Below are 10,841 nucleotides of genomic sequence, written 5' to 3' on the forward strand. Positions count from 1 at the left end.
AAAGAAATAAAGTCCTAATTTAAAAATAATAATTAAAATTTTAAAAACAAACGTGAGAAGATTGAGCAATAATATATAATACACTCACATCGATCTCACCATCATTCCACAAGGTTCATGTGACAGTACGTGCTCATCAACTCTAGTACTTAATTTTTTTTAAATATATATATATATATATATATATATAGTTGATGGTTACTTTCATATCCTCATTGTGGGAGATCAAGATATCCCGTAGCTTTTTAAAATTATGTGAATTCAAGCTGTTTCTTACATTAAACAGCTTGAAATGTTACATTTTAAAAAGGTAGCTTGTTATCGTTGCAGTAAAAAAGAATTTTTCTTCCCAAATGGCTTTTTCTTCCCGTGATACGTTTCTTCATAAAACCAAAAAACTATTTTTGGCTCAAAGTTATATTACAATATAAAGTGTACGAACATGATGAAAATATATTAAATTCTCATTGGTAACATACCACCTTTTAATATGGTAGCATTTTCATTCTATGCAAATAACGGCATGAATGCACATAATTTTAGAATTTGAAATTGTAAGGATCATTACCCTTCTCCTATCATACTTAGCTGGGTACCATTCTTAATCTATTCCGATTTTTTTTTTTCTTTTTTTTTTTTTAATTATGATTGATTTATCGTATCACGTCAATTAATATGCTAGGAGAAAACAAAATAACTTTTTTTTTTCTTCTTACTTTATCTTGTTTCAATAATTCATTTCCTCTCCAATGGTCTAGATTAACTTGATAATAGAGTTGATTTAGATAGATGAGGAATCCTGATAATGACAAAGGATCGTAGACTGCTCAAATCTGTCCCAATCAAGGATAAAGCAGAACCCAATGGGCAATGGGACAAGAAGATCAGCAATCAATTCAAGGTACTTGATTAGCAATAAGACTTTGAAATTTATTAAGGTTTTATAAATGAAATGATTGTATATCTAATCAATCACTTAAAACCAACTCATTATAATTCCACTATTGAAATAAACGTTACCAATTTAGAAGATAAACACCCATGAACGTACAACAAATGGTCGATCAAGTACTGATATTTTGTGTTAATTCTTGACCTTGATATGTTAATTTGTCTGGTACGTGGAAGATCCGAATATGCTATAGATGTCTAATTAAACTAATAGACAAGCGTTGATAATTTGTAGAAATCCTTATTATATTAAGAACTTATGACAAGCTAGCGATCCTTCTACACATATTTCTAATGCTTGTTCTTCACATATAATAATTGTTTTAAGAATGTTTTTGCTCTTTCAACTGTATTACGTACGGGAGAAGATTGTTGGATTGAGAAATGCTACAGATACTTTTAAGTGTTTATTTTTTAATATGACAATAAAAATCATCTTATTATTATACGTGGGGTTGAATCATTGGAAGAATAAAACTTTACAAGCTAATATTTGTAGACTTGGTTTTGGGTCTACAATTTACAATTTATTGAGGAACATAAACAAAATCAGACATGCGGTCATCCTCGTACAGATCGAAGAGCAAATTTTGTAGCAAATCCATTGGGGTGTTAGAGTTAAGCTTTGGACAAAAGGCAAGTATAGGTTTACTGCTAGAAATGTTGAGCTTTGCTGCTCTTGGGGTATTGATAAGTGGATCTTGATTTAGCTTGTTTGGCTGTCATGTGTTGTTGGTAAATATTTTGGGGTATATATATATATATTATGGTTCTTAATCCTTCATACTCTTGTGTCCTACCAACCGAACATGATATAAGAAGGTTGCACAGTGGTTAACACCAGGTCAGGCAAAAAGGCCAATATTCTAGCCCGGCCATCATAAGAAATAATATGTTTCTATCATGTACAACTAACAAGGAAATGGATTGATTTCTGGTTTATACAAGTAAAGGAATTCAAATGAATGATAAGTAAGGAAATCAATAGGCTTGTTGTCCTCTCCAATCTCTTGATTTATGGAATTGGTGGATAAGCGAGATCACTATCTCTAAGAGCCGCCTGCAAGCTTAAAGGGGTGCAACCACCTTAAGCTTGTCACGTAGCATACAAAACAGAGAGGATGTCAAGCCTTTGGTGAAAGCATCAGCCAATTGGTGTGAGCATGATAAATGAGATTAGAAGCAAGTGCGAGGGCATCAATAATGTCGCACCATAATGTTGGAGGAGCGGGTGCCGAGTAATGTACCATTCAATACTCAACCTCCTAGGCAACACAAGGTATGATCAACCATCCCTTTAAGGAGATTTTGAGCCACACAAACCGCCTCTCAACCCTCTCCCTCTCGACCTCTTAACTTTTTTTTTTTGAAAACTTCACTTTACACCGTTGAAGTATCAAATGTTTTGAAAAGACTCCCCTAAATTTCAGAAACTCTCAATTTTACTCCATGAACTTTCAATTTGATACAATGCACCCTCATCCACCATTTTTAAAACATAAAAAAGTGATCAAATAATCATTATACCCTTAACTTTTTAAAAAAATTTCAAATTTACTCTTAATTTTAAATTACAAATTAAAAATAAAATAAAGTTATTATTAAAAAAAAATCACAAGATTACCCAGGGTTGGGTAACCTTGTGACCTTTTTTTTTTCTTCATTTTTTTTTTTAAAAAAAAAAAAAATCGAATGGTAATTTGGTCTTTTTAGGGGTTTCCATTAGGGTTTAACGGAAAAAAAAAATTAGAGGAGTAAATCACATCAAATTTAAAGTTTGAGTGGTGAAATTTAAGAGAGTCTTCTCAAAATGCGTGATAGTTTATAGATCCTTTGTGAAGTTTCATCTTTTTTGTTTTTGTGTTTTCTTCTTACAAGTGCAATAAAAAAAATATTGGAAAAACTTCACTTATTTTCCTTAATATTTAATAACTTTTACAATCATAACCTTAATCTTAAAAAAAAAAAAAAAATGTCAATTTAAATTACCAACTTTCAGAAGAAATAATCCAACCACCCACAGCCAATGCCATGGCTAAGTTGGGTTATTATTAAAAAAAAATTAAAAAAAAAATTATGAAAGAAATATAATTACATGTTTTAAGTTATTTTTGTCATTTATTTAACGGAAAGACAAAAATTATCGACTTAATTTTAAATTTATCAAATTAGTCACATGTTGGTTTCTCATCATTTTTAAACCAAAATTAAAATAGGATAAAGTTCACTTTACTCTTTCAAACTACCACCTCAATGACAATTTACCTATCAAACTATTAATTACGACAATTTATCCTTCAAACTACCAAATAATGACAATATACCCACAATTTTAACAAAAGAACGAAATTACCCTTACTAAAATAGGAACAAAAATATTAAATTTTTTTTTTTTTTTCAAAATTTTAAGGATATTTTTGTCTTATTAAAAATTCTATAGAGGTAATTTCGTCATGTTTATAGTATTAGGGGTATATTGTTATTATTTTGATAGTTTGGGGATAAATTATCGTAATTAATGGTTTAGAGGGTAGATTATAATGATGGTAATTTGAGAGAGTTTGTTGGACTTTATACATTAAAATAAGTCAAAACTAAACCGAACGAATCCAAATGGTGGATTGGATTCCGTATTCGAGCACCGAGAGCCGAGTTGCAGCACTTGACGAGTCATGCCAATTTCAACCGAATAAAAGCTCGGAATCTCTGCAAAGCAACCATTTTCGTGTTTTTCACCTCGCCAACGTTGAACTATCTCGGTCTATATATTGCTGTATTCTCTGCAAGTCCACGAGTCGCTCTCGAGCAATGTCTTCTTCCTCCTCATCTTCTCCATCCACAAGCGACGAGGAAACTCTCCGGCGCAGCCGAATTCTCAAGAGCAAGCTATACCTTGATGTTCCTCTCCCAAAGGTAAAATTCTAGGTTTATATGGAATGTTTTTATGTGTTCTTGAATTTTGTTATTGGACTAAGAGTTTTGATCAATCAGGTTCCAATTGTTTACTCGGCGTCGTACGATATAGCGTTTCTTGGCATAGAGAAGCTGTGAGAATTTTGAATTTCAATTTCTTTTTACTCTTTGCTGTGTTTTGAGATTTGTAAAGTATTTGATGTTTGCTTAGTGAGTTTTGGTGGTTTTGAGGGGTTTTGTTATTTGAATGCATTATATGCGATTTTAATTGCAGTCTTAATCAGTTAATTTTTTTTTTGTTTTCTTTTCTTTTTTTATCTCTTGTTTCTAGTGAGTTATGTTGCACAAATTGAGGCAAACTTGGATGTTAATGGTTGAATAAAATCAGAAAGGGGTAATCATCACGTTAAGTATTTTGTTACATGCTCAATTTTCTCAAGCACGTAACATGATAATTTTGGGTAGGTTCTTAGAGAGAACTGGCATCTTAACAAATTACGTTGTCAAATAGAATTTCCACAATAATTTTATTTAACATTCTGAAGTCTTTAAATAGACATTTACAATTAGAAAAGATAAATGACACCCAACTAATGATAAACCTAATTTTAAAATAACAATGACAAAAGTCATCCAAATCCCAAAACGAGAAAAACTAATATGAAAATGCCCACTAATCCTTACTAAATGAAAAATCCTACTCTAGCACAACTAAGCCTATCTCACCCTAATTCCCTCTGTAACATTCCTTTCATGGATAACTTCAAGAAGCGGTAGGTCATTGTGGTGGACAGATGTTGCATGTGTAAGAGAAATGGGGAGTCCGTGGACCATTTTTTTCTTCATTGTGACTTGGCTTATGCCATTTGGATTGCTTTCTTTAGTCGTTTTGGACTATCTTAGGTTATGCCTAAACGTGTAGTCGATCTGTATGCTTGTTGGTGGACTTCTGGTAGCCCACGGAGTGCTGCTGTGTGGAAGATGGTGCCTACGTGCCTTTTATGGTGTATTTGGAGGAAAATGAATGACAACAGTTTTGAGGATTGGGAAAGGACATTGGAGGAGATTAAGTCTTTATTCTTCAAAACTTTGTATTTGTGGACAACTACTTATGTATCTCTTTTGACGATTAGTTATAGTGATTTACGTATTCTTTTTGCTCCTTGTAGCTAGATGTTTCCTTTTGTATTATGTATACTTAGGGGTGATTATGTTTAAAAAAAAAAAAAAAATTGCCCTTTGAATGGACCTTGTCCCCAAGGTCCTAGGAATTCTCAATCTTGATATCAGGGAGATTTCCTCATGTCTACTTTTTTGAAGGCAGGAGTATCATTCACTCCCGCCATGCGACAAATATGTTTCTTAGCTTGCAAGCACTTTAAAATTTCATATTTGTGCTTAGGGAAACACCAACAAAGCCATCGGCTTTCTCTATGTAACAACTCAGGAAAAATGCTGGCTTATCATCCCAAAATGAGTACTTAATTTGAAACTTCCCTAGAATCACTTATAAAGTCCATTTTTACTAGTAAGTAAGCAATATGAGACTTAGCATCCGTGAGTGTCTTTATAAACCACCCACTCTATGTGGACTATTTATCTTTCCAATATAATTTGGGTGTTACACTCTATCAGCTCATCAATTGGTAAACCTGCAATAGACTAATCCTTATCCTGTCCTAGCAAAGCAGATGCAAGATGCATGTTAGTAGCCATTCCCAGCAGACGTCCAGTTGCCTTTCCCATTGCAATTTGATCACCTATAATCATTTTCACATTCACTCCAAGATTTAAATCCCTTCTTAGTGTCCCTGCATTGTCATGCCTAGGTGGGTTCAAAGAGAGACATTAGACTAATGAATTACCGCCCCCCCCCCCCCCAGCACTCTCTTTCCTTCCTTATGGAACTTCCTGGTATGCTACAGCAAGAGATCATCAGCCTTGCTCTGCACTCTTATTGATCACAGCATGAACTCTATGCTCATTGTCCGACTTATTATGGGCAAGGTCTAGAATTTGTTCCGGTGCAGCTTAGCTGGCTCTCTGCATTTTACCATCACGGTCAATATAAGTCAATACTGTTCGCTTATCCTTGGGATTAAAAGGGAGGAAGTGTACTGCTTGAATGCCATCACATGCCTTCTTTGGATCAGCCAACATCCCAACTATAGCAGAATGTATTGCATCTTGATTTTCCACGCTAGAGGCTCGAGCTACCATCATAACAACGGTATCTCCATCTACTCCTTTTGCAAAAACCTCAGTAAGAGCTTTGCCCACAGTAAGCTTGTTCAATGTCAAAGTTCCAGTCTTGTCACTGCAAAGCACTTCCATGCCTGCCATCTCTTCAATTGCTGTCATCCTCTTTGTGATAGCTCCCTGCTGAGATAATTAATGAGAACCAATACCCATTGTCACTGACAGAACTATAGGCATGGCTATTGGAATTCCTCCAATTAGAAGCACGAGAAGATTGTTAATTCCAGGGTGGCATTGCCAGTCTTGAATGGGATGCATAACAATAATTTCTATATATTCATCCCCACAACATCATGCTCACTCCATCTTCCATCTTGAAAAACCAAGTTTAAGATAATATTGTGTTTAATTTTGATTTTTTCAAAAGGGTTTTTTTTTTTTTTTTGGTGTGTTTGGTTTAATACCAACTCTTTGTCGGGATGAACAATACGGAACTTTTAAAACTGTTTAACTTGTTTTAAAAATTCTAATTTCTTGAGGCAAAGGTCAGTACTTGTGAACTCTTGGAATTGCTAAAAACTTAGTAAATTGATTTTTTTTGCATTGAAGGCATCAGTCTTTTGAGGTTCATGTTAACAAGCTGCCTGCCTCATTTATCTTGTGGAGATTGAACGCAAGTCCTAGTCTAGCAGTTCTTATATGTTAAGCTTTGTTAGGCAGGAAAACAAATAATGGTGGCTCCTATCATCTTGATCCCTTGACATACATCAGATCGGAAGCTAAGTCATTCTATTCTAAGAATATGACAATTTTACTCGAAAAACTTTTGGTATGTGAACTGTGGGTTCTCTTATCAGTTATCACAATCTATCTGTAATACCATGGTCCGTTAAATATCATTTTTATGAGCTTCAGTACAATGCTTCTTAAGGTATTATTGTGCTAAATAGGTTTATTACTTGTGGCCCTAAATGGTAGAAATTATGTCATGGTTTTGCATGATCTTCTGTGACTATAAATTGGTGAGCTATTGCTGGCCATTGAAAAAAATATGAGTTTCCGTATCTTTGGTGTTAAGTGTTGGACTGGATCCAAGTTGGTAACCATAATCTTGGCCTTGATTATATATGTAATTTATGTAGGCACCCATTTGATTCATCTAAATGGGGTCGCATATGTCAATTCCTCATCTCTGATGGTGCTCTGGACAAAAAGTGTATTGTTGAGCCTCTGGAAGCTTCAAAGGATGACCTCCTTGTGGTAATGTCCATAGTATCATTGACACTAGACCTACCAAATACTTTAAATCATGCTACTGTATATTCTTCATTTTCTTTTATATTGGTGTTGTTACTTGATATCTGTGAATTGAGCAAAAAGCAGTCGTTGGGATGACCTATTAATGTAAGACAAGTAGCATGTGTGACTTTCACTATCCATATGCTAGCTGATCAGTTATTGTTGAACAGGTACATCCAGAATCGTACTTGAATAGTCTAAAGAGCAGTGACAATGTTGCCAGGATAATTGAGGTAATGTGTCACTCCTTGAGTCTAATTTATCATCTATACATGCTTTCTTAGAGAAATTATTAGCTTGTACTGAATATCACCTGCTTTTCCCCGAATCTACTGAAAATAAAAAAGTAATATGGTCTTTCCACAGGCAGCTCCCTAAAAGTCATGAACCTGATAGAAAAATAATGTACCAGTATGTTGCTAGGTGAAAGACTACAAAATGGTTGTTTTGGTTCCCATACATCTTTCATAACCGAGTTTTTTGTAGTTGAAGACTGTTCTTTCTTATACGTTAAGATCATTGTCTAATCTGAACTACTACACTATAGGTCCCTCCTGTTGCACTATTTCCCAACTGTCTTGTGCAGCAGAAAGTTCTTTGCCCATTTCGCAATCAGGTAAAGTCCTTATCTACCTTTGACTTTTCATCATTTATTTGTTTTTGGGGAAATTTTACTTACCCTCTTCAACTATCAAGCAATTAGCAATTTCCCCCCTAAACTTGAAAAATTGCAATGTGGGGTTTCAATTTATCAGCCTCTTTTGTTATGATTTTCAGTTAAATCAGTACCCAAAATACCTCCTTTATAAAAAAAACAAAAAAAAAAACAAAACAAAACAGAAGGAAAAGAAAAAGACCCACGGTGCGTCTTGGGTCTTGAGTGACCCATGGCATGTCCGTGGGTCAGTTTCTTTTTTTTTTTTTTTTTTCGAAAAAAAAAAAATCTGAATTTTTTACTTTTTTTTTATATGTATTTTTTTGAATTTTTATTATAGTTTCATTTTTATATATTTTTTAATTTAAGGGTATAATTGTATTTTATAAATTTATAGGGGTAAAATGAACATTTTTCATGTTAGTTGTTTAAGTTAACAAAAAATTTTAATGGTAGGGAGTAACTGAAAGGGTTGATATATTAGAAACACATATTGCAAATTTTTAAAGTTTAAGAGGATCATTGTAAATCACTTGGTAATTAGGCGGGGTAAGTAATGTTTCCCTTTAATTTTTTCCTGCAGAGTAGGGTTATGTAGATCATATGCATTACAGGTGGGAGGGACTATTTTGGCTGCAAAGCTTGCAAAAGAGCGAGGATGGGCCATCAATGTTGGAGGAGGTTTTCATCATTGTTCTGGGGAAAAAGGAGGTGGATTTTGTGCTTATGCAGATATTTCTCTTTGCGTGCACTACGCCTTTGTACAGTTAAATATATCAAGGTACCAGAGTTGCGGTTAAGGTGAAATAGATGCAAACCTTGCAATTATCAGTTGGGAATGTGAACCTCAATTTTAGATTAGATGTTGAGAGATGGGATCTTTTATTACTTGTCTTGTTACAGGGTGATGATAATTGATCTTGATGCACATCAAGGAAATGGCCATGAACTGGATTTTGCCGGCGACAGTATGGTTACTTATTTGTCCCCGTGGTTTAGTTTCACTCTCTTTTGTAATGTCAATGATAGAATTTTTACAAACAGGACGAGTCTATATTCTGGATATGTACAACCCGGGAATATATCCATTTGTAAGTTGCCTGCTTTAGTTGTTATTACTATTTATTTGCTTACTTTAAGGTGCTAGCTATCATGCAGGAGTAGTCTTTGGGGGTTTTCAAGGGTAGAGGGAAATCATGAATCCTACTTTTGTGTAGCAAATTGTTTTCGTTGGTCTAGAAAATAGAAACGTGATCTTTTCTTTCTTTCTTTTTTAATCCAAAAATATTTGTAGGTCTTTGTAATTAATTTGTCACGCCATCTGTTTTTATATTCCAATTTGAGCATAAATATTATTTTGTATTGAATCATATCCTGATAACTCCTCTATGTTTGCATTTCTTTAAATCTTTTCGTTTGTTAGGATTATGAGGCAAGGAGATACATTGATCAGAAGGTTGAAGTAATGGTAAGCTGTGCTTTTCTTTTGGTAGAATTTGATTGTAGTTGTTATTATTTTTTTTTTTTCTAGGCCTACTATAATAGTTTTTTTTTCCTGAATGTCAATAGAGTGGGACCACAACAAATGAGTACTTGAAGAAATTAGATGAAGCACTTGAGGTATAAAATTGTTCCTCCTTCTGTCGTCAACATGCTTGACTTCTTATTTTTTGCTTGATAGTAAACTCAATTAAAAAAAAAAAAAAAAACCTTGTTATGTGCCACTATGTGGAGCTATTGGCCTATCAGCGTGTATCACTTGCATTTCATGTGCTGTCATGATATATTCATGTCTTCCCCGAACCCCCTCGGTGTTGAGGTTGTGCCTGATATGGAGAGTCAGCTTTAAGTTTCAATTAATTTTATAAATGTATTTCTTGCATCTTTGAGAATTTTCTTAAGTGAATACTAGGTTGCTGCGAGAATGTTTGATCCTGAGTTGGTGGTTTACAATGCTGGAACTGATATTCTAGATGGTGATCCACTAGGCATGCTGAAGGTAATTTGTCCTTGGACCTGTTTTGGTCTGCAAAAAAATTGAAAGCTCTCTTAATTTCATTTGCTTGATCATTCCTTTTAATTATTTCTTTATTTGTGTGTAAAAAACAAGAATTAAGTGTTTGGTGCAAAAGTTCTTATTGTTGTTTCTTCCATCGTTTCCTATATTTTGCTTTATTTTGCAGATCAGTCCTAATGGGATTGCCAACAGAGATGAGAAAGTTTTTAGGTTTGCTCGTGAGAGGAACATACCTATTGTCATGCTCACATCAGGTTCTCTCTCTCTCTCTCTCTCTCTCTCTCTCTCTAGGCTCATTTTTGCAGAATAATGCTACTCTTCACACTAGATTTTCACATCAAATGATGTGGTGTGTTTTAAGTGACTAACACTTTTATATATATATATATAACCCTTAATTGTTTCAGGTGGTTACATGAAGTCAAGTGCCAGAATCATAGCAGATTCCGTTATAAACTTGTCACAGAAATGCCTGATAGATATGGGTAAGAATGGCGCATGAAGTGTTCATCACCTTGTGCTGGCACGTAGAAGGCTGAATTACCACCAAAGGATCCATGGTATGGGTTTCTGCAAGTATGCATATGAAACGAGTTTGTGTAGCTGATCTCTATACTTTTGTGTTTGTCAAATGTAAAAACGAGAAGAAAGGGATGTTATTGAGAGTATAGTAAATGAGTAATGCTAAATAGTAAATACTACACTCCCATCCTACTGGGCGGATCTGGCTGTGCTCATCTGCCTAGATTGCTAAGCGTGTTTCCTTTACGGTTGTTAATGCCAAAAATCAATTGCATTTCTCTCCCA

At 34.3% G+C, this 10,841-nt stretch overlaps 1 protein-coding gene across 1 annotated transcript; it reads left to right on the forward strand.

The window, feature by feature from the left end:
• The first annotated feature begins 3,567 nt into the window (after positions 1-3,567).
• LOC132185805 (histone deacetylase 2) lies at positions 3,568-10,841 on the forward strand. The gene is made up of 13 exons (XM_059599597.1): positions 3,568-3,864; positions 3,943-3,998; positions 7,206-7,323; positions 7,533-7,595; positions 7,910-7,978; positions 8,632-8,798; positions 8,921-8,985; positions 9,062-9,108; positions 9,441-9,485; positions 9,587-9,637; positions 9,930-10,016; positions 10,201-10,288; positions 10,442-10,841. Exons 1-13 carry the CDS (start codon positions 3,760-3,762, stop codon positions 10,534-10,536), a joined length of 1,056 nt encoding a protein of 351 aa, XP_059455580.1. The 5' UTR covers positions 3,568-3,759; the 3' UTR covers positions 10,537-10,841.

This window comes from Corylus avellana, chromosome ca6, assembly GCF_901000735.1.
Source record: "Corylus avellana chromosome ca6, CavTom2PMs-1.0".
Taxonomy (NCBI): Eukaryota; Viridiplantae; Streptophyta; class Magnoliopsida; order Fagales; family Betulaceae; genus Corylus; species Corylus avellana.

Coding starts and splice junctions, on each gene's coding strand:
- LOC132185805 (XM_059599597.1), top strand. CDS start 3,760: ATGTCTTCTTCCTCCTCATCTTCTCCATCCACAAGCGACGAGGAAACT. Junction 3,999..7,205: donor TTTCTTGGCATAGAGAAGCT/GTGAGAATTTTG, acceptor TAATTTATGTAG/GCACCCATTTGATTCATCTA. Junction 9,109..9,440: donor ACCCGGGAATATATCCATTT/GTAAGTTGCCTG, acceptor TTCGTTTGTTAG/GATTATGAGGCAAGGAGATA.